The 24,836-nt window shown below is 46.7% G+C and overlaps 1 protein-coding gene across 3 annotated transcripts in view; it reads right to left on the bottom strand.

Annotated features, from left to right (window-relative positions):
- LOC137428149 (uncharacterized) overlaps positions 1 to 24,836 on the bottom strand; it is a 73,130-nt gene that overhangs the window by 35,106 nt on the left and 13,188 nt on the right. For all 3 annotated transcript variants that reach the window (XM_068118086.2, XM_068118087.2, XM_078778108.1), the window contains exons 7-11: positions 20,955 to 21,197; positions 15,370 to 15,432; positions 14,799 to 15,026; positions 4,102 to 4,344; positions 3,369 to 3,863 (exon numbers count right to left, since the gene is read on the bottom strand). In XM_068118086.2, coding sequence (XP_067974187.2) covers positions 3,369 to 3,863; positions 4,102 to 4,344; positions 14,799 to 15,026; positions 15,370 to 15,432; positions 20,955 to 21,197 — 1,272 coding nt within the window. The remainder of the gene's footprint in view (positions 1 to 3,368; positions 3,864 to 4,101; positions 4,345 to 14,798; positions 15,027 to 15,369; positions 15,433 to 20,954; positions 21,198 to 24,836) is intronic.

Here is a 24,836-nt window from a genome sequence, read left to right as displayed (position 1 = left end):
ATATACACACAGACTTGGCATTTAATATGGAATTTTTTTTTGCGGGGGTGAACTTACTTTTCAGGATGACTTAGAACCAAAAGTTCATTGGAATTATGTTTAAATTATTCTAGATTTTGTTAATGTGACCTTTAAAAGAAACAAAAACCAATTTGACATTTCGAAGCAAATAAATTGATCCTTGAAAGTGATGTAAACTGATATCGAACTCAATTCACGGACAGTACTGTGTTAAACTTCTGTACGTTTTCCAGAAGTATCTCTTTATTTTGCACATTAGCCAAAAAAAATTTCAACAAAAACAAAAGCTAAATTATGACTGGGATTACGGACAGTAAAATTACAGTTCAGTACTTCGTGTAACCCCCACGAGCATTCAGGAGAGCACGTACACGTTGAGGCATGCTGTTCATGAGATTTGCCAAGGTTTGGACAGGAATCACTTGCCATGCAATTACAATAGCCTGCTGCAATTCACGCACAGAGGTCAGCTGCTGATCCAAGTTGTCGATTTGACGCGTTAATTCTACCCACAAGTTCTCTATCGGATTCAAATCCGGGGACATGGCAGGCCACTCCATATGCTCTACACCATGGTCAGCAAGAAAGTGTTGGATCATGCGAGCACGATGAGGCCGTGCATTGTCATCTTGGAAGACAAAGTTTCCTAGAAAGGCTGCACGAGCAAATGGAAGCAATGTTTCTTCCAGAATGGCCCTGTGCTTGAACTGGTTCAGGTTTCTATTCAGAACAACCAGGTCAGTTTTGCCCCCTGCATGAAAAGCAGCCCAAACGGTCACCCCACCACCTCCAGCTTGGACTCTTGGCACTATACAATCTTCGTTGTAGGCTTTATGCACTTGTCTGCGCACTCGGACGCAGCCATATTGACGATAGACCAGAAATCTAGACTCGTCACTGAAGATCACATGATTCCAGTGTCCTGGCTGCCATTGACGGTGCTCTCTGGCCCACTGCAATCAGCGCTGGCGGTGTTGTCTGGTCAGACGTGGCTTTCTCAGGGGACGCCTGGCACGATAGCCTGCTTGAACCAGTCGTTGGTTGACTAGCCTTCTGGATACAGGCACATTTGTCAGTTGCTGCCACTCAGCCCTAAGCCGATTAGCTGACTTGGTACGGCCATTGCGGACAAACCGGTGCAGCTGGCGATCATCCCTCCTTGTGGTTCTGCGGGGACGTCCTGACCTCGGTATTGGAGTAGGGACACCCCTCTGAGCATTTTGTTTCAGGATCTTTGACACCTGACCTTGAGTGATGCCATACTGCTGAGCAATAGCACGGTTTCATGCCGGAATTTCGTAAAGCCACCACTAAATGACAAACAGCATTGTCGAGTTGACGGGACCATCTCCAGGGGAAGCGGCAATAACTTTTGTAGACGTGCAGCAGTTATTTTCCACTAATACAGAACGCAACAACCCTTATATACCCGATTGTGAAGCCAATCGTCAAATGTACCTGTCCGTGCATTTTGTCACGCGACCTGTGATATAATCCTGTTATTGACTTCTTGCTGCGACAGACAATCAGTGACATGGTTCTTTTAACAAAGAAATCACCGAAGCGTAAAAGAAACTCACCAGGTTGATGTACCGAGTTCAGAAATTAAACCCGTCAAGAAAAAAAAAAAATTCCATCTTAAATGCCAAGTCTATGTATATTATATATATATATATATATATATATATATATATATATATATATATATATATATATATATATATAGATAGATACAGATATACATATAGATACATAAAGTATATATATATATATATATATATATATATATATATATATATATATATATATATATATATATATATATATATATATATATACATATATATATATATATATACATATACATATATACATATATATATATATACATATACATATATATATATATATATACATATATGTGTCACGCTACCAGATTCTTGTACCAGATGCACTAAACATCTACTGCGTATAAACGCCGTTGAAAGGCGCCGCCGCGTGTTTCACCGTTTTCGCTTCCGGATTGATCGTTTATCAGCAATAAACCTCCGGAAATATACCTTTATTGGACACAGTTTCGTCTTATATTTCACCCATCGACGGAAAAATATACGATCTTTCGTTCTATGACAGTGGCGTTACCTGTTATGACCGTTGAAGCCTGAATTTTGCTTCGGACTCGACGGTCATTTTCCGCGATTCCGCGGCAACATTCGCCTGGTGGCGCGCTAGTCGCTACACGTGTTTGTTTAGATAATGATTAATGATACTGATAATGAATAAAACTGATACGTGACTGATAATGATTGAGACAGTCATCATAGTTTGTGCAATTGATAAGACCTGTACATGCTGCTCAGTGCTGTGCATCCAATGTGCATGATATTTTATTCATATACTGGACAAAGAATATCGTTTACTGAACAATGCTGTACTTGTATGTACTTTGTGAATTAGGCTCACAAGATAATGACTTGACCTTTGAATCACACTTCTGGCTGCCAACTTAATATCCCGTGGGGTTTTCAAGTGTAAGTAGTATGATGCCACATGCATTTCTTGTCCTTCATTAATAAGTCAAGCCTTGCGTACATACTTCTTGTAAATGGTGTTTCACCAAACATGTGTGTGAAAATTCTATACATGGAGGCCTACTCGGCATTTTGCCTTGATATTTCGGCATGACAGCTTGGGCTAGCGTACAGATGGGGGGGAGGGGGGCCGATGATTTACAGTATTTGTGTACAGTTGCAATGCAGATTATGCTTGAAGATTCAATGCAGATTATGCTTGAAGATTCAATGCAGATTATGCTGCACATAATAAATACAGCAGTAGTAGAAGAAACATGAGCGTGTTTGTTTCCCATAAATTCCAATTAAAATCAGTGCTCGTCACAACTTATTTGCGAGGAAAAAGTGAAAAATACAGAATATTGGCAAGGTGCCAAAATAAATTGGCACTCGGCCAATAACCCTTATGGTACTTTTATTTACTTTACTTGTCCAACATCATGCTTGAAAAAAACCTTTAGAACCCTAGAAATTATTGATTCCGATTGTAAATTACTGGTTGGTATTTTTTGCGAAATTTTCTAGTTTTGCTGGCATGAAAAGTTGAAAAACGACATTTTGGGTCACACATGAATATTTAAATTTTTGTTTTCATGCATTTGTAATTGCCCAATTTGACCAACCCTGCTATTTTATGGAGGTACAGGGTTGGTACTTTAATGCTGCAGGTAGAACTCTAAATCCATAATTTGAGCATCTGGTACAAGAATCTGGTAGCGTGACACATATAGATATAGATAGAGAGAGAATACCTGTGCACATCCTTAACATTACCTTTCTGGACAGTTCCTGTAAGACTTCCTGTAAGACTTCCTGCAAGACTTCCTGCAAGACTTCCTGCAAGACTTCCTGCAAGACTTCCTGCAAGACTTCCTGCAAGACTTCCTGCAGGAGTTCCTGTCGGAGTTCCTGTCGGAGTTCCTGTCGGAGTTCCTGTCGGAGTTCCTGTGGGAGTTCCTGTAGGGGTTCCTGAGGGAGTTCCTGAGGGAGTTCCTGCAAGAGTTCCTGCAAGAGTTCCTGCAAGAGTTCCTGCAAGAGTTCCTGTAGGAGTTCCTGCGGGAGTTCCTGTAGGAGTTCCTGTAGGAGTTCCTGTAGGAGTTCCTGTAGGAGTTCCTGTCGGAGTTCCTGTCGGAGTTCCTGTAAGAGTTCCTGTAAGAGTTCCCGTCGGAGTTCCTGTCGGAGTTCCTGTAAGACGGTTTCTTTCTGGACAGTTCGTGACAGGAAGAAGCTCCTGCTTCTTCATCTTTCTTGCAGGCTTGTAGACCCAATCTGAATCGGGCAAAACAGTACAACCGATCGATTAACTGTACCGGCTCATTTCCTGTGCATTTTCACTTCAACAAATAACCGTCGCCTTGCGATACAAAAACAGTTTAAAATCATTTGTTGGTTAAATCACCTCAGTTGTACTGTATGGCCTTCACTGGGTTAACGAGCAAAATATGCGATAACAATATTCCAGACTTCACACGAGATAAACCACACATCTCATTTTATAAGAACGTACCGGGAAACTTCATCTTGTGTTCGTCCGCCAGCCTGCAGGCCCGCTCGTAATACGGACGCTTCAGGTCCTCCCTGAGGGACTGCCAGACCTTCCCCAGGGCCTTGCTCACCGAAGCATTGTCAAATTTAGGAAGCACCTTGGCCATTTGTCGGCGGTGCGACTGCGCAAACACCATGAATGCATTCATGGGCCGCTTGATGTGACCCTCTTGGTCATGCCTCTCTTTGTTGCCGACCTTTTGGGCTGGAGAGATAAAGACAATTATGCAATGGATAGAGGTTGAAGTGACGACACGAGATGGAAGATTTGTATAAAAATGTATTTCCCTCCCCTTGTTGGGATAATACATCGTCATGAGCAGGTGAAGGACGAAAAGGGCATGTGATCACGTCAAGGCGCCAACAACAACAACAACAACAACATGCATTTTAAAGGCCATTTTCCCTGCTAGAGCGGGGGTTAGCCTTGCGGTCCCCATGACAATCTTCTCCATTTTGCCCTATTTTCTGCATATCTCCTTGTTAACCCCCTTGCCCGCATTTCTTCTTCCACCATCTTTAGCCAAGTCTTTCTCGGTCTTCCCCGTCTTCTACTTCCTTCTACATTCATTTCCATCACTCTTCTCAACCAGTCACTTTCATCCTTCCTCAACACATGACCAAACCATCTCAACCTGTTCCTCTTCACAGCATCAATCACAGGCTCTATTCCCATCATCTTTTGCAATTCATCATTTGTCTTCCTCTCTCTCAACGATACTCCGCACATCCGTCGAACCATTCACATTCACCCTTTCCAACCTTCGTTGCTGCTCTACGTTCATTACCCATGTTTCGCTCCCATAAATCATAACACTTCTCACACATGCAGCATACACCTTTCCCTTCAGCTTCAACGACACTCCCCTCATCATCAGCACGCCACTCAATTCCCGAAACTTCTTCCATGCACATCTCACTCGAGCAACCGTTGCCGAGTCTGATCCACCTTCTCCATTCAGCATGTCTCCGAGGTAGCAAAATGTTTTCACACCTTCCAGCTTCACGCCGTCTCCAAGATCCAACTCAACATTTCCTCCATCTGCAGCTCCCTCTGTGCACACCTTACATTTGAATGTAGCTGCCACACTGGTTAATGACCCTCTCAGACCACTACATTTTTGATGAACCCACTCAGCGCACATTGTACACTGAATGGAGTTCACTCCGACACCCTTCCTACACACAGCACAGGGCCACTTCCCAGTTCTTTCCACCTCACCACATGCTTTACCACTTGCCATCACCTTCGTCTTTCCGATATTCACCTTCAGACCTTTTGTCTCTCATAAAATGGCAAATGCTCTCGGTGAGCGGTCTTAACTTGATGGGTTACGTTTAACTAAACTGCAGTTTCATCCACATGGTTTGAAAGAGCCATTTTACCATTTCGCTTTGTATACCCTGAAACTTTTCCACTTCCTACTTGGACTTTTCCATCATGTGACTTTCCCAAAAAATAAAAAATATACAAAATTCTAACGACACTTCGACGTCGCGGCGTCGACCGCTATGCGTCCACCCACATTATTACATCATTACACATACCTGTACCAAGTTTGATTTAAATCCATTCAGCTGTTCTCAAGTTTTTTTTGGTTTGTTTGTTTCTTTTTTTTTGTATACAAGATCGAGGCTCGTGAAAGAGCTAACTTTAATCACACAAAAATTCAACGGACACATAAAACACAAAATAAGGGGAGCGGAACACAAGATGGGGAGAGAGGGGGAAGGACACAAACACAACATTTGAGAGCAAGGACATCGAGAGAAATGTGGGAGGGGGAGGGCTTGGGGGGAGGTGGGAGATGTATAAAACATATCAACACTGCAAGGACTTCCAGGAAAGAAGTTGGAATTTCAAAAAAAGGGTATCTGGGGTGAATTAGCGGGGGAAGAAAAGATCAAGGTTTTGGATGGGGGAAGAAAAGAGATGGTGGTGAACAGCTGTTTTAAAGACCTGGAGGGAGGAGTGGGATTGAAGGGAGTGGGAGAGTTTGTTCCAGAGGCAGGAGAAAAGGGGAATGAAAGAGTGAAGGTGAGCAGAGAGCCTAGATTTTGGCAGTTTAACCATAAGAGGGTTGCTGGCAGATCTTGTGCGACCTGCAGGAATATTAGGGGGACAGAGCACAGAAAGAGCTGGGGGAGCAAGGCCGGAGAGGAGTCGGTAAAAGACAGAAAGACCACCAACCTGCCTGCGGTGGGTGAGTGAAAGGCCTCGGAGTTAGCTTCATCGCAGGAGATTCCAATGATTCTGAAAGCTTTGGTTTCAACAGCGTGAAGCCGAGCTAGGTGTGAGGCAGGAGCACCGGCCCAGAGAGGAAAACAGTATTCCATTGAGCTGCGGATGAAAGCCTTGTATGTGGTGAGGAGCTCAGGTGTGCCAAGGAAGGACTTCGCACGACGGAGGATGCCCAGTCGGTGACTGGCTTTGGACGCCAGCTTGGAAATGTGGTCATCCCAAGAAAGATCATGGCAGATATTGAGACCCAAAAGCTTGAGCGACAGAACTTCTTGGAGAGGATTGTTGAGAAAGTAGATGGGAGGGTTTTCCAGTCGGTCTTTTTAGAGAGACGTAGTAAGAGTGTGGGATTTGTCAGGATTGAAAGACATGTTCCACTTGTTTGACCAGTCTGTGATTTTGTCCAGGTCTGCAGAGAGTGAGGAGGCTGCAGACTGCCGATCTGAGGGATGAGGAATGGAGCGCCAGATAGTGGAGTCATCAGCAAAGAGATAGAGAGGATTTTCCAGAGAGTCGGAGAGATCATTGATGAAGACCAGAAATAGCACAGGGCCCAGAACACTACCTTGGGGAACTCCAGCCAGAACAGGAAAGAGATGAGAGAAATCCATTCAGGGCCACACGTTGCCTACGACCAGAGAGGAAGTCCGCAAGCCATGAGTGGAGATTTCCATGGATACCATAGGAGGAGAGTTTGGTGAGCAGAGCTGGGTGCCAGACCATATCGAAGTCACGTGATATGTCAAGGGAGACAGCTCTGATTTCCTGTTTGGCATTGAGGACCCCCATCCATTGTTGAGACAGCAGAAGCAGCATGTCCAGAGTAGAATGGCCTGGTCAGAATCATCAGAGATCAAGCCATTGGAGAAGAGGAATGATTTGAGATCCGAAGCAATGATGGATTCCATGACTTTGCTGATAATTGAGAGCAGGCTGGTTGGTCTGTAGTTGCAAGGATCTGTTTTTGCACATTTTTTGTGTAAAGCAGTAATGTTTGCTGATTTCCAAGATGCTGGCAGATGACCTTGAGCAAAAGAGAGGGTGAAAAGAACAGAGAGAGGGTGAGATAGAGAGGCAGAGCAGGATTTTAGGACCCGTGGGCTGATGCCGTCTGGTCCAGTTGCAGAATCAGAGTCGAGGTTTGACAACAACTTCTCCACCTTGTCAGGAGAGAAGGACACAGAGTCCAGGAGCAGTTGGGTTCGACTGGGAAAGGTGGGAACAAAGAGAGATGGGTTTGGGACACAAGATTTTGAGGCAAACACAGAGTTGAGTTATTCGGCTTTGTCACGTGCGGTGTCAACTGTGTTGCCATTTGAGGTAAGGGAGGGGATGGAGAGGGAACAAACACCAGAAACGGATTTGACCAGACGCCACCAGGATTTGGAGGAAGGAGACAGGTTTGAGAGTTCATCTTGAGTGTGGAGAGATAGTGCTTCCTGGCACTCCTAGGGGTAGACACACACTTGTTCCGAGCTTGATGGAAGGAACTGAGATTGCCTTCAGTTGGATTTGCCTTCCAAGAGGCAAAGGCAAGTTGTTTCAGGGCAACTGCCTCACCACAAGATTCAGTGTACCATGGACGCGAGGAAGGGTAAGACAACTGAAGACGAGATGGGATAAATCTGTGCATGAGAGAGAGCAGTTTGCTTTGGAAGAATTGATGTCAGAGGCAGTAGAGATGGGAGACCAGTCCAGATGATTGATGGGCTGCTTGCAAACCGTGCCAGTCAGCCTGGGTGAAATGCCAGACTCGGCGGCGCTGAGGGGGCTCTCTGAGAATGGCCAGAGAGATGTCCACTTTAACAAGCACATGATCAGAAGAACCGATTGGAGCAGAAGAAAAGCAGCAGACATTTGCAGGGAAGTTTGTCATAACCAAGTCTAGAAGAGAAGATACTCCATTGACTGAGATCCGGGTCAGGAAATTGACAGATTGCGTCAGTCCCAATGAGTCGCAGAAGTCCTTTGCTGAGGTGCCATGGCTGGTGAGAGAGGAACCCACACCCAGCCAGCTGGCATGATGACAGTTGAAGTCGCCACAAATGAGGAAGAGAGAGTTTGGATGAGTTGATAGAAGTTGGTCCATGTTGTCAGACAGCGAAATGTAAATGGAGTCATCACTGTTTGGAGGACGGTAAAGAACACATATGAACAAAAGGTGGGAGCGGAGAGGAAGCTATAGCCAGAGGTACTCCTGGGGGTGGGGTGGAGAGGGCAGTGCAAGGAGAGTGAGGAAGAGAGTTTTTGCTAAAGATAGCCACCCCACCACCAGGACGAGGCTCAGGTCTATCATACCGTAGGACGGAGTAACCAGGAAGAGATATTAAGGAATCAGAGACATCTTGAAGGAGGAAAGTTTCTGTTCAGCAGATAAAGTCTGGATTGTCAGAAGCAACCTGAATGGAGAGATCAATCAGGTTTGAGCGAAGGCCCCAGATGTTTGAGGTCCATACCGTTAATGAGGAGAGAGGAGGAGAGAGGAGGAGCATCGGGTGTAGGACAGGGGAGGGGTGGGGTTGGGTCAGATGAAGGATGAGAGGAGGAGGTAGGGAGAGCAGTTGATAGTGTGTCAGAGATTACAGAAGAGTTACAAGAGAGGGAAGGATGAGGACGACGAAAGGTTTGATGGTGATGGGATGAGGAACAGTGAGGGGTTGTTTGAGGGGAGGCAGAGGAAAGTAGAAGGTTGGGGGAGGTGGAGGTATGAGATAGAAGGGAGATGAAGTGGGGAGGAGGCAGCTTTGAGGAGGAGGTGGGAGGGGGGAGAATTTGGGAGGGATGGTTGGGGGGGAGATTAGAAGGGGAGGGGTTGGGGGGGAGTTTTGAATGGGAGGGGCAAGGGGGGAGTTTTTGAGGGGAGGGGCAATGGGGGAGTTTTTGAGGGGAGGGGCAAGGGGGGAGGGGGGAGTTTAGGAGGGGAGGGGCAAGGGGGGAGTTTAGGAGGGGAGGGGAAAGGGGGAGTTTAGGAGGGGACGGGCAAGGGGGGCGATTTGGAGGGGAGGGGCAAGGGGAGCGTTTAGAAAGTGGCTGATTAATGAAAGACGAACATTTATAACAAATTGGGTTTGTTGTGATTTTCAAGTTCGCGATCCGTTTAAGAACGATGGAGGAGGGGTGGAATGAATGTGAATTTAGAGCATGTAGTGATTTAGAGTTATAAGAGATTGAATATTTTTTTGAAATGGAATGAGTTTTTTTTTTTTTTTTGTATACTGAATCGAGGCTCGTGAAAGAGCTAACATTTACTTCACAAACAAATCAACCAAACAAAATATACAAAAAGAGGGAGCGGAAGGACAAGATGGGGAGAGAAGGGGAAGCACACAACCACAACATTTGAGAGCAGGGAGAAGTGTGGGAGGGAGAGGGCTTGGGGGCAGGAGGCGTGGGAAAGGGAGAGGGGGGGGGGGGGAGGAAGAGGTATAAAACACAAGGGGACCAAAATTAGCGGGGGTAGCAAAGATCAAGGTTTTGGATGGGGGAGGATAAGAGATGGTGGTGAACAGCTGTTTTAAAGACCTGGAGGGTGGAGTGGGATTGAAGAGAGTGAGGGAGTTTGTTCCAGAGGCGGGAGAACATATTTTTTTTTGTATACTGAATCGAGGCTCGTGAAAGAGCTAACATTTATTTCACAAACAAATCAACCAGACAAACAAAATATACAAAAAGAGGGAGCGAAAGACAAGATGGGGAGAGAAGGGGAAGCACACAACCACAACATTTGAGAGCAGGGAGAAGTGTGGGAGGGAGAGGGGAGTTGGAGAGGAAATTGAAAAAAGCCTTTTAAATCGGAAGAAAAACAGCGTGTTGTAATAAACCACTGAATAAAACACTGCAGGGGAAAGTTTAAACATATTTAAACAGAACCGTGAAGAACAATCTTATATTCACAAAAATACCAACGGGAACCGAGAGGGACAACCACGAGTCACGTGAACAGGGGAAAAGGTGGAAGGCAAGGAGATAAAGGGGGTGGGGTGAGACAGCGCACGTGGGCAGAATCACACGATGGGACAACTTCACACGTGGAGAATGGGAAATAAATGTTGTTGGTTTTTTGGGGGGGGTTTTGGGGGGGGCGGGGGGGTTAAAACGTGAGACAAAGAGTAGATGTACGGGGAAGTTTGGGGGAGAAAGGGAAATCTAAAAACCTAGCAAAAACAGCGAAGGAAGAAACAAACTTTGACGGGGGACAGGGGAAGCCTGAGGCAAGGCCGCAACACGCGCGGCAAACAGAAACGATTAATTTATGAAAGACTAGCAGAAGTACCCGGCATTGCCGGGTGGGGGAGGGGAGGGCAGGGGAACGGGGGGGAGGGGAGAAGAGGGGGGGAGGGGAGAAGAGGGGGAGGGGGAGGGGGAGAGGTGGAGAAGAGGGGGAGGGGGAGAAGAGGGGGGATGGGGAGGGGGAGGGGGGAGGGGGGAGGGGAGATGGGAGGGTGAGGGGTGGAGAAGGTGGAGAAGGGGGGATGGGGAGGGGGGAGGGGGGAGGGGTGAGGGTGGAGAGGGAGGGTGAGGGGGAGGAGGGAGGAGGGAGGGGCAAGGGGAAGGGGGAGGGGGAGGGGAGGGGGGAGGTGGAGGGGGAGGGGGGAGGTGGAGGGGGAGGGGGGAGTGGAGAAGGGGAAGGGGTAGGGTGGAGGGGGGAGGGAGGGGGAGGACGGACGGGGGAGAGGGAAGGGGGAGGAAGGGGGAGGGAAGGGGAGGGCCAGTCAACAATGACGTTGCAGTTCTCATGGTCGGAGCAGCACAACAATCGCGACATCGTCCTGCATCTTCGCAAGAGCACGAAGCGGATTTTGGAGACTCACCGATCCTGTGACCCACGCCCTCCAGTACCGGCGTTGCCGGGCGGGGGAAGGGAGACCCGTACATTCCCAACCCGTACATTCGCCCTCTCGACTCAAGCTCGTATTCGATTCGTATTCGAAATCGAAAGGGGAAAGGGGAAATCCTTCGTATTCGAATTCGTAAACACGAAATATGAATTAAAATTGAATTCATATCGCACAAAATCGACACAAAACACGATCGCATAAAGGTGAAAAAACGCAATCGCTTTTCACCCTGAATTACGTGCAAACGTGTGACGTGTGACGGGATGGAACATCACGTGATCGCTCTGAGCGAATCAGCGAGCTGCTCTGTCACTGGCTGAGATTAGCGGGTACTTCGCTGAAATGCGCTGAGGTAAATATGAATAAAAAATATGGATCTCGTCAAATATGGTCTCGGCCATGTTCGTCCCAGGCTCAATGGCCATGTCTATGTCTATGCCAAATATCAAGCACGTGAGCCTCTCTGTTTCGGAGTCTATCGGTAACATTACACACACACACACACACACACACACACACACACAAACTGTGTTTTATATATATAGATTGTAGGAGGGGGTGGTGGTCGATTGTGAGGGATCTGAGTATAAATAAATAAATAAATAATAATAAAAAAAGGTCGATTGAGGTCGATTGAGGGGATTGTGGTCGATTGTGAGGGATCTGAGTGACATATAGTATTGTAGGAGGAGGTGGTGGTCGATTGTGAGGGATCTGAGTGATATATACAGTATTGTAGGAGGGGGTGGTGGTCGATTGTGAGGGATCTGAGTGATATATACAGTATTGTAGGAGGGGGTGGTGGTCGATTGTGAGGGATCTGAGTGATATATACAGTATTGTAGGAGGAGTGGTGGTCGATTGTGAGGGATCTGAGTGATATATATAGTATTGTAGGAGGGGGTGGTGGTCAATTGTGAGGGATCTGAGTGATATTTAGTATTGCAGGAGGAAGTGGTGGTCAATTCCGAGGGATCTGAGCGATATATAGTATTGCAGGAGGGGGTGGTGGTCGATTCCAAGGGATCTGAGTGATATATAGTATTGTAGGAGGAGGTGGTGGTTGATTCCAAGGGATCTGAGTGATATATAGTATTGTAGGAGGAGGTGGTGGTCGATTCCAAGGGATCTGAGTGATATATAGTATTGTAGGAGGAGGTGGTGGTCGATTCCAAGGGATCTGGGTGATATTTAGTATTGTAGGAGGGGGTGGTGGTCGATTGTGAGGGATCTGAGTGATATTTAGTATTGCAGGAGGAGGTGGTGGTGGTCGATTGTGAGGGATCTGAGTGATATATATATCGTCGCGCGGCAAGGAACATCACGTGATCGCTCTGAGCGATCGATTGCAACTCTGCGTCCTGTCGTGGGCGTGGCCAACGTGGCCTCATGCTCCCAGGTGATTGGCTAACTCGAGCTCGAGAGAGCCATAATGCACTACGTTATGGCAAAAAATATGGATCTAAAGATGAAAGGGAAAAAAACCTATGTGGTGTGAATGGCAATGTTCGTCACTGAAATGTGAAAAAAGGCAATTGCTTTTCACTCTGAAATACGTGCGAACGCGTAACTGAGTTAATGGCGGCAAGGAACATCACGTGATCGCTCTGAGCGAATCAGCGCGCTGCTCTGTGACCGGTCAGATTCCGTGCATAATATTCCTCGCTGAAATGCGCTGAGGTAAAAATATGGTTCAAAAATATTATGAAATAAATTTTTAGGTCGGCCATGTTCTTACCAGGCTCAATGGCCATGTCTGTGCCAAATATCAAGTACGTGAGCTTCTCCGTTTAGGAGTCTATCGGTAACATTACACACACACACACACACACACACACACACACACACACACACACACACACACACACACACACACACACACACACACACACACACACACACACACACACACACACACACACACACACACACACACACACACACACACACACACACACACACACACAGTTTTATATATATAGATAAACACCGAGAAACTTCCAAGGGACACACTATAGCTTCACACACCGAAAGATAAATACAGTTTCGACAAAATACAATTGTGAACAATGACTAAAAGGGCCACAGACACAGAAATCATGTTTGGTTTAATTAATAGATATTGCTTCATTTAACACTTAATCGTCCTTTTTTTAAAATAAATATCACTCGATTGGCCCCCGCCACCCAAAAAACGGCGATTTGATTGCTCATGTGACTGGCTACGTCAGAGGGAATTTTTGTTGCTGCTGGTAGTTTTTAATAATGATTTTGACTATCAGAAGATTATTGGTCAGGCAGTTATCATTGCGTGTTGAGAAACCTTTCCCTCGATTACATCACACAGGTGACATCATGAATGAACATCACGATTTTAGGGGCGGGACTCCATTACCAGCTAAAAACTACCAGCAACAACAAAAATTCCCTCGATGACGTAGCCAGTCACATGAGCAATCAAATCGCCGTTTTTTGGGTGGCGGGGGCCAATCAAGTGATATTTATTCAAAAAAAAGGACGATTAAGTGTTAAGTGAAGCAATATCTATTAATTAAACCAAACATGATTTTCTGTGTCTGTGCCCTTTAACTTTGAAAACGTGGAGAACGTGTGCAGTTTCAAAAATCCCTGCCGTCGTCTCCAAGATCTCGCGAGATCTCCAAGTTATCACATTTTAACCTGACATGACCTCTAACCTTTGACCTATTGACCCCAAAATTTTATCAGTTCATCCTTACATCATTCTACATAATTTTACCAAATTTGGACAGAATCCCATCACTGGTTCACAAGTTATCGTGGTAACAGCATTTTGACCTAACATGACCTCTGACATTTGACCTCGTGACCCCAAAATCGAATCAGTTCATCTTTACTTCATCATAGATACCTGCACCATGTTTGACTAAGATCCCTTCAGCCGTTCTCAAGTTATCGGAGTAAAAAAAACCTATCACGGACGGACGGACGGACGGACAACCTGAAAACATAATGCCTCCGGCGACTTCGTCAATGGAGGCATAAAAAGATGGCTACCATTTATATTAAAATGTTCAAGTCTTTGCTCGACGTTTGTTTCCCGGAATTGCAGATTCGGCTCCTTGATTACCGACACTACCTACAAACCACAGGTTCGCAATCCGGTGTAACCAGCGTTCCATTTTACCGATGCTCATATATGGCATCCGAGGCAGAGTGATGGATATAAAATTCGATGACGGAGTTGAACTACCCAGGAATACATATTGCAAAATAATTTTGTTGAAATAAGATCAAGTAGCATAACAATATTAGTCCTCTACTGGTTTTACAGAAGGGGTTGTTCTCCGCCTGTCTGTCCGTCCCACCTGTGGTTTTTCAGACTTTTGTCCCATTCCCTTTAAAATTATTCAACTGAAACTTGGCACATGGCTTTATCATGCATGACAAGTTACAGAACACAGGAAATTTTTACACATCACACCCTTCCCGATTTGTTCCTGGACTAAATGTCTGGCTTCCCAACAAATGAAAATCACTGTGCAATCTCAGGCTGCGAGGTAGAAAACTGGTACGGCAACAGAGAACCCCAAAACACACCGATAAGCACTTGCTGTGATGAAGGCAGACGTTGAGACGGTTCACAATCCTTTAACGTTTCAGGTGCAGCCGGTGGAGGTGGTAAACAGCTGGAAGGACGTGGGGCTGGAAGACTTGGAGGCGTTTTGCAGGAAAGCTTTGGGATGGAGGAGATGAGGGTATAGGGCAGTGGATGCGCAATTGAGAAATTGGTTCCACCAGCAACGGAGTGCAACGGGACAGAAGAAACTGCAAAAAAAGACAGAAATAGAGATGGACAAGTACGAGCACAAATTACTTGCATGGTACTCAAGGTCATTGCCAAAATGGTCCGACAGGAGATGGACGAGTACGAGCACAAATTACTTGCATGGTACTCAAGGTCATTGCCAAAATGGTCCGACAGGAGATGGACGAGTACGAGCACAAATTACTTGCATGGTACTCAAGGTCATTGCCAAAATGGTCCGACAGTTGAGATACCTTCAACTTCAGGTAACGTCCATATACAGCCCAATCTGCGAGGATAGCCCTCTTCACACAACTTAACTGGGTGGAGGCAAAAGCAGGCCTTGTGCATACACCGCGTTACCTTTTTGTATGACGATGAGCTGCTGCTGCTTCTTGTGCTTCCGTATAGGCCTGTAGACCCAATCTGATGATGGGAAACAACAAAGTCAATCACTTAACTGCTGCGCACCACTCAATCTAGAGCTTGGCATGGCGAAGTAGTTTTTGCCTTGTATTCCGAACAATCTTAATTGTCCAACTATCAGTCGATACCACGGCAAATCACATGATAACGATATGCTGTACTTCACAGTAGGTATAGTACAAACATTTTACGAAAAATAGCTGTGCAACCTCACACAAATTGCAACAAAAACAAACTCAACGAATTTTGATTCCTGGATATGTCTTCTATCACATGAAAAAAGTCTTAAGGAATCGTCTGGGGGGAAAATTATGAAAATCATCAATGTTTAACCCTACCAAAAACTGATTTTTTTTTGCCACAAATCAGTGTTCTTGCATGGTTGTTCAGATGACTTATTAGTATATACCATGCTTAATGTTTGGTGAAGAGGATTTAAATCAATGAAGAATTCAAGTATATAAAGAAATTCAGAACTTGACATTGTCAGCATCATCATCATAATCATCATCATCACATGGCATCTGTAGCTAGTTCGTGCAGCCAGATCCCCTGCAGTTTCCACAAGCTAGAGTACACTTAATGTTATTTTTCTTGCATGTGCATCTCAGGGTGCTGCAGTCAGCCTGACAGTTGCACCTGATCACCTGCAGCAGTTTTTCAGGAGCAGGAGCTAGGGCTGTCTGGAATGGCACAAGCCCCTCGTCACGCTCCTGCCACCCCCACTCAGTCGGACGAAGTCCATCTGCCGATCCCTTCCATTCTTGAACTTGCAGGTACACACGCAGGCTGTGGTACATTGCTGCTGCTGCTGTTGGTGGCAACATCTGTGGTTGAACGGGAGATGAGCTTGAAGCCACCTTCTCACAGAAACGCTGATGACGGAGGAAGTCCAAGGTGTCAGTGGGTTTTCCATTGTAGAGGATCACCAATGCTTTTGCTCCTGCATCTGCGACATCTTGCTTGGAAGCAAAAGGTGTGTTAAACACCTTGGCCTGGTCACGGATTGCACTGCTTGCTTTGAATCGCTTGAGAGACGCTCCCTTTCCTATTCAATGGAGGCGAGATGTTGTGTCGCATCCAAGAACTGCATGTATAAAGAGCACGTGCTTGCATATGTCTGGACCAAGTAGTTGTTTTGTAGCTTTGATGTTCCAAATGTGAGGCTTCTTTCTGTTCTTTTTTTGGCTCAGGACAAAACAAGATGTCATGGGATTCCAGACTTGCATGGTAGATGAGGAGGATGAGGAGGTCTGTGTCATCACCAACTAGCTCAGTGTTGGTGGCAGCAGCAGACTGCACGGCCTTTTGCACAATCAGGAGGTCAGCATCCCCTGAAGCATGGTGCGTCTCAGTTTTTTTTCTGCAGCTCTTCACTCAGCATGAAAATGAATCGTTGCTTATTCTGTTTGTTTGCAAGGAATTGCTCCTTCTTCATTGTAAGAGGCATGTCAGCTGCAAATGTCACAGTTGCGCCAGCATTTCCTTTCGATCGTCTCTGGTGTGTCATGTCCTTTGTGTTGGTACTCTCATAACCATCGAACACGACAATGGCATTTCCATACCTCTTCGTCACATATTCTGTGTACTGGTGACAGATGTCTTTGCATGTTGCTCGGCGAGACCATGGGATGCGTTGAAGTGCCCCTTCATCCAAGACATAATGGGTGTCATCATCTGGGATAATTGCAGGAACATCAGATCCGAGGAGATCCCTCATGGCACCAGCAAGGGCTGGCTTGTGTGCTTCTCTGAGAAAAAGAGAGGAATCAAAGAGCGCTGGTGGATAGCTGCATAGTTCATGCTTGAAGGCTGACTCTAGTTCATCAGCTTTTTGCGCAACTGTAATTAGTCTCTGGAAGAGAAGCTGTGGGTCAACCTGGACTTGATCACTATCAATCTTGACAGACGACTTCATGCCGAATGTGACTGCTTGGTCTTTCTTCTTGAAGGTGGACTCAGCTGTTGTTCTTTCATCCATTGACCTTAATATCGATTCCCCAACCGACTGAGCTGAATCGACGTTAACAGTTGGGTGGGCATGGACTCCAGTGGCAATGCTCCGCAGACTTCAGTCATTGCTGAATGGATTTCGCTCTTGCAGATACTCGAGAACTGACAGTGTCCTTCCAGTCATGAGCTTGTCTTGCTGTGGTCATGTCCTTGTTTTGTTCGCCGGTGTTGTAGTTCACCCCTGTGAGCTCCTGCATTGCCTGGTTTACTTCTGCACAGGCAGGCATAGAAAGCAGCCACAGCAGGCGTTGTTGCTCCGTCATTCCTCGACCACGTGTGAGCCCTCCGCTGGTCTTCAGACTTCTCATCAAGACCTGCTCAATGATCAGGTCGGAAGTGAGACCTGCCCACAGGCGATCGCTTCGTCGAATCACATGGAACCCCTCTTCAAAAAGTTGCTGGACATCAGGGTGTTGAGCCTTGAGGTCGGACATCTGCTGCAGATACAACCTGGCTGATTTGGTATACAGATTGTGACCCGAGGATGTCCCGAGTATAAGGCAGCATGTCTTGGATGGCCTGTAGATGTAATGCCCAGTTTCCAGTACGCTCCGCAGTGATGTATTTGCGTAGGATGTCTAGCATGTCTGTGTACTGAAGCCAGAGTGAGCATGAGAATGGGCATGACCTCTAATCATCAAAATAAGATCAGAAGCAGATTCCCCACTGCTAAAAAAACAAAAAACTACATAAGATGCATTATGCATTATTCTTATCTTGTTGTCCCAAAATGACCTTGATGGTGACCTCAGAGTTTCTGTGACCTTATATCACCAAAATAAGATCAGAATTTGATTCCTCGACCCCAAAAACCCATAAAAAGTGGTATTACTCATGATTGTTTTGCTTTTGTTATTTTTTAAATAACAATCGTCACAAAGGTGGATAGCGGCCATATTGGATTTTGCCGATTTGAGAACTTCCCCCCCAGAGGATCTCTTAAGACTTTTTTGGGGTCAAAGAGGATATATTCAGGGACACAAAACAAGTGAGCGAGTTTTTGTTGCAATTAGTGTGAGGTCTTAAATACAAAATGCCTGTACTAATAACCGACATATTGTGTGTGAAGGATCGCTGCTTTGCACTGAAAACGTTTGCACTGAAAAGGAACACGCAAGTGCGGCATTTTAGACCGATATCCTGACCAACTTAGATTCCGAGCTTGTGATTACCTCCGCTACCAAAGGTGGATGGAGGTTATGTTTTCACCCCTCTTTGTTACTTGCAAAATCAAAGACCTTTCAGGTATGTTGGTGGGTCTTGTGCGTTATTACTTGGCAAAACCTTTTTTTGCAAGTATGTTGATCACTCCGGTTTGTGTGTTTGTTTGTCTGTCTGCTCACTTATACTTGCCTGTAGGTCACGATTTTAAACCGATCTTCACGAAACTTCACCAAATGGTAGAGTTCGTGGTCCGACAAAATCCTATATATTTTTTAGGCCAAAGGTCAACCACTTTTTGGCCAAATTTCTAAAATTCTCAATTTTCAGCGGATTGACTTGAAATTTGAAGAGGATTTGCATATCTGGTTACTGAATTCAACCACAAACTATTTTTGAGATCATCATAGGCCAAAAGGTCAACATAGGCCAAAAGAACAATAACCTTTTCAAATTTCTACAAACCTCAATTTTTATCTGATTGACTTGAAATTTGAATTGCATTTTCTTATCTGCTAACTGAAATCAACCACCAACTATTTCTGAGATCAACATAGGCCAAAAGGTCAACAACCTGTTCAACTTTATAAAATTGTAGTTTTTCATCCGATTAACTTAAAATTTGAAGACAATTTGCATATCAGGTCACGGAATTCAACCACTAATTACTTTTTGAGGTCAAAAGGATGCTCTGCTAAGTGCCATTCTACTTTGTTCCGTTTTGCCAAGTGTCGCTCTCTGAGCGATTTTTCATTCTGTCTGTCTGTCTGTCTGTCTGTCTGTTGAGATCAAGTCTGTCGGTCAATCACCTACAGGTCAATTTTAAAACGATCTTCCTGAAACTTCAACAGATGGTAGAGTTTGTAATAAGGAAGAAGCCTACTGATTTTGAGGTTAAAGCTCAAAGGTCATCTTGTGGTCAAATTTCTAAAATTGGCATTTTTCATCCAATTAACTTGAAAATTAAACAGCAATTACACAGGGCATCACTGAATTGGGAAAGCAACTATTTTGAGGTCAAAAGGTCAAAGGTCAATTCAAGGTCAAACTTCTAATATCAATTTTCATCTGAAAAATAATCAATCTATCTATAATTCCAGTAATCTCTGTCTGTACGTTTGTACGTCTGTTTGTCTGTGACCGCTGTTTCTCGACAACCACGGGTCCGATATACTTTTAACTTGCCAGGTATATTGCTGGGGACCCGAGGATGTGCCTTTTCAAGGTTTCATATTAATCGGACAATTACTTACCGAGCTATGTCCAAAAAACGATTCAACCAATCAGAGAGCAGCGAACGATCGCGTGTGCCGAACGTGGCGGACACACTCTGCCTCGGACGGCACATTTGAGAGCGTATTCATTTATTTCACGTTTGCAAACTATGTTGGCGTTAAACTATGTTTTAAAACTAATAAAACCGAATTTGCGATTCATTCGCTTTCCTGCGCGTTTGTGCACGCGATGGCGATTTCTTTACCAAACTCCGGAAGCCGTTCGCTTTGGACCAAACCATTGCATGTAAATAGAGGGGGGGGATTGTCACCGTACTCGCAAGCCGTTCGCTTTGGACCAAACCATTTCATGTAAATAGAGGGGGGGGGGATATAATTTTAGATATAGATATAGTACAGGCAATGCCCTAGTTTTAATCCAATTGACCCAAGATTTAAATCTTAATGAAATGGACAATTTGATGTATCCATGGCAACTTTTTATTTTGTGGAGGGATGCATTTTGCAAGTATCGTGCTCTGCATGACGTCTTCGTGTTTGTTTGTTTGTTTGTTTGTTTGTAAGCACGATACGTCAAAAGGTTGTGGTCGGATTCAGACAAAACTTGGTGGACAGATTGGGTGTGTGACAAGGACAAAATGATTTAATTTTGGTGAAGATTCGGATCCGGATATAAGAAATTTTTTTCAATGATTGCTCACCATTGAGAGATGGGGCCGAAAGTGATATCGCAGGATATCTCAAAAAATTATGGATGGATTTAGACGAAACTAAGTGGATGAGTTGGATGGGTGACAAGGACAAGCCGATTAGATTTTGGTGCAGGTCCAGATCCAGCCCATCAGTAGGATACAAAACAAACTATTCATCCTGGCGGTAGTGTGCGCTCTACCGAGAGCTGTTCTAGTTATCTGTGCAAAGTCTCCTGTCATCGACATGAGCGTTGCAAGAAAATAGATAAACGTTCGACTAACGAGCATTGCAAACTGTAAAGAACAAAATACAAATCGACGAGATCAATTCAGTCGACATATGCACAATTATTTTGGAAGAGCAATGTAATCCACAAAACATTAGCAAACACAGTGACGACATTCATGTGCAAGAACGTACCAGGATACATCTTCCTTTGTCTCTCCTCCAGCCTGCGAGCCTCTTGGTAATAGGGCCGTTTCAGGTCCTCCCTGAGGGAACGCCAGACCTCCCCCAGGGCCTTGCTCACCGAAGCATTGTCAAAGTTAGGAAGCGCATTGGCCGTTTGTCGGCGGTGCGACTTTGCAAACACCATGAATGCATTCATGGGCCGCTTGATGCGACCCATGCGGTCATGTCTCTCTTTATTGCTGAACTGCTCAGCTGGAGGAATAAAGACAATTATGCAATGGATAGAGGTTGAAGGAATGGGATGAGATTAAAGATTTGTCTAAAATCGTGTTTCTCTCCCATTGTTGGGATAATAAATCATCATCATGAGGAAGTATAAGGTGAAAAGGACACGTGATCATATCAAAGTGCAACAAATGCTAATAAAATGTCATTCAATGTGGTATTTTGGTATAATGTCCTTACTTCAAAATTGTTCATTCCCAAGAAAATCACCTTCAGTACCAAAATGTCTTACTTGGTGACCGCTCTTAACTCAACGAGTTACTCAACTCAACCAAACTGTAGATTTACGCACAATGTTCAAACTACAGTATTTTACAATTTCACTTTGTAAACCCTGAAATTTCACTTTTCTACATCCAGACATCACCAGCACCTGGATGAGGATTTGTCAGCTAGAAGTTGGTTGCCACTCGACGTTTGTTTGAGAGATACAATAAATATATTTTGGAGGGAAAGGAGGGGTGAAGGGAGAGAGGGGCGACATTGGGGTGAGAGGAGGTGGGGCAAATATATTTTGTGCCGTGGCTAATACCCGCATCTGCAGCAGGGATCAGTAAACCACATGCGCTGTGGCATGTGTACAGACAGGGTGGGAGGGGGGAGAATTGTGCTCATAACCTGACCCTGGGTACGAGCAGCATGCATGCATACCTTGGTGGAGGTGGAGTGAAAAGAGAGAGGGAGGGGAAAGAGACAGTGGTGAGAGAGGGGGAGAGACAGAGGGGTGGTGGGGGACAGACAGAGAGGGGTGGTGGGGGAGAGACAGAGAGAGGGGTGGTGGGGGGAGAGACAGGGAGGGGTGGTGGGGGGAGAGACAGAGGGATGGTGGGGGGAGAGACAGAGGGATGGTGTGGGGGGAGAGACAGAGGGATGGTGGGGGGAGAGACAGAGGGATGGGTGGGGGGAGAGACAGAGGGATGGTGGGGGGGAGAGACAGAGGGATGGTGGGGGGAGAGACAGAGGGATGGTGGGGGGAGAGACAGAGGGATGGTGGGGGGAGGAGACTGAGGATGGTTGGGGAGAGACAGAGGGATGGTGGGGGGAGAGAAGAGGGATGGTGGGGGGGAGAGACAGAGGGATGGTGGGGGGGGAGAGACAGAGGGATGGTGGGGGGAGAGACAGAGGGATGGTGGGGGGAGAGACAGAGGGATGGTGGGGCGAGAGACAGAGGGATGGTGGGGGGAGAGACAGAGGGATGGTGGGGCGGAGAGACAGAGGGATGGTGGGGCGAGAGACAGAGGGATGGTGGGGCGAGAGACAGAGGGATGGTGGGGCGAGAGACAGAGGGATGGTGGGGCGAGAGACAGAGGGATGGTGGGGCGAGAGACAGAGGGATGGTGGGGCGAGAGACAGAGGGATGGTGGGGCGAGAGACAGAGGGATGGTGGGGCGAGAGACAGAGGGATGGTGGGGCGAGAGACAGAGAGGGTGGTGGGGGAGAGACAGAGAGGGGTGGTGGGGGAGAGACAGGAGTGGGTGGTGGGGGGAGAGACAGAGGGGATGGTGGGGGGGAGAGACAGAGGGATGGTGGGGGGAGAGACAGAGGGATGGTGGGGGGAGAGACAGAGGGATGGTGGGCGGAGAGACAGAGGGATGGTGGGGCGAGAGACAGAGGGATGGTGGGGCGAGAGACAGAGGGATGGTGGGGCGAGAGACAGAGGGATGGTGGGGCGAGAGACAGAGGGATGGTGGGGCGAGAGACAGAGGGATGGTGGGGCGAGAGACAGAGGGATGGTGGGGCGAGAGACAGAGGGATGGTGGGGGGAGAGACAGAGGGATGGTGGGGGGGAGAGACAGAGGGATGGTGGGGGGGAGAGACAGAGGGATGGTGGGGGGGAGAGACAGAGGGATGGTGGGGGGGAGAGACAGAGGGATGGTGGGGGGAGAGACAGAGGGATGGTGGGGGGGAGAGACAGAGGGATGGTGGGGGGGGAGAGACAGAGGGATGGTGGAGAGACAGAGGGATGGTGGAGAGACAGAGGGATGGTGGAGAGACAGAGGGATGGTGGAGAGACAGAGGGATGGTGGAGAGACAGAGGGATGGTGGAGAGACAGAGGGATGGTGGAGAGACAGAGGGATGGTGGAGAGACAGAGGGATGGTGGAGAGACAGAGGGATGGTGGAGAGACAGAGGGATGGTGGAGAGACAGAGGGATGGTGGAGAGACAGAGGGATGGTGGAGAGACAGAGGGATGGTGGAGAGACAGAGGGATGGTGGAGAGACAGAGGGATGGTGGAGAGACAGAGGGATGGTGGAGAGACAGAGGGATGGTGGAGAGACAGAGGGATGGTGGAGAGACAGAGGGATGGTGGAGAGACAGAGGGATGGTGGAGAGACAGAGGGATGGTGGAGAGACAGAGGGATGGTGGAGAGACAGAGGGATGGTGGAGAGACAGAGGGATGGTGGAGAGACAGAGGGATGGTGGAGAGACAGAGGGATGGTGGAGAGACAGAGGGATGGTGGAGAGACAGAGGGATGGTGGAGAGACAGAGGGATGGTGGAGAGACAGAGGGATGGTGGAGAGACAGAGGGATGGTGGAGAGACAGAGGGATGGTGGAGAGACAGAGGGATGGTGGAGAGACAGAGGGATGGTGGAGAGACAGAGGGATGGTGGAGAGACAGAGGGATGGTGGAGAGACAGAGGGATGGTGGAGAGACAGAGGGATGGTGGAGAGACAGAGGGATGGTGGAGAGACAGAGGGATGGTGGAGAGACAGAGGGATGGTGGAGAGACAGAGGGATGGTGGAGAGACAGAAATGTTATTCATTTATTTTTAAAGAGAAAGGTGAGGGGAGGTTACCAAAGAGAATGATATGTTATGCTTAATGACCATGTGCAGACACAGACAAAGACACAGACAGACACTAATTAGCTATATCTATAAAAGGGGGAAAAAAATAAATCTGTCTCGGTCTCTGTGTCTCTGTGTGTTCCATGCACAGCCACATCTTCTTTTTTTTTGTATACTGAATCGAGGCTCGTGAAAGAGCTGACATTTACTTCACAAACAAATCAACCAGACAAACAAAATATATAAAAAGAGGGAGCGGAAGACAAGAGAATGGGAAGCACACAAACACTTGAGAGCACACAACATTTAAGAGCATGGAGATGTGTGGGAGGGAGAGGGCTTGGGGGGAGGAGGCGTGGGAAGGGGGGGGGTGGCAGGGGGAGAAGTATAAAACACAAGGACACCAAGGACTTCCAGGACAGAAGTTGGTATTTCAAAAAGTGGAATTGGGGTGAAATTATCGGGGATAGAAAAGATCAAGGTTTTGGATGGGGGAAGATAAGAGATGGTGGTGAACAGCTGTTTTAAAGACCTGGAGGGTGGAGTGGGATTGAAGAGAGTGAGGGAGTTTGTTCCAGAGGCGGAAGAAAAGAGGAATGAAGGAGTGAAGGTGAGCAGAGAGTCTTGATTTTGGCAGTTTAACCATAAGAGGGTTGCAGGCAGATCTTGTGCGACCTGTAGGAATATTTGCGGGACAGAGCCCAGAGAGAGCTGGGGGGGCAAGGCCAGAGAGGAGTCGGTAGAAGACGGAAAGACCACCAACCTGCCTGCGGTGAGTGAGTGAGAGGCCCTTGGAGTTAGCTTCATCGCGG

The sequence above is a fragment of the Myxine glutinosa genome, chromosome 5 (genome assembly GCF_964187855.1).
Source record: "Myxine glutinosa chromosome 5, kmMyxGlut1.1, whole genome shotgun sequence".
In the NCBI taxonomy this organism is placed as follows: Eukaryota; Metazoa; Chordata; class Myxini; order Myxiniformes; family Myxinidae; genus Myxine; species Myxine glutinosa.
The sequence above is the reverse complement of the archived record's forward strand: the minus strand, read 5'-3'. Positions and strand labels throughout refer to the sequence as shown.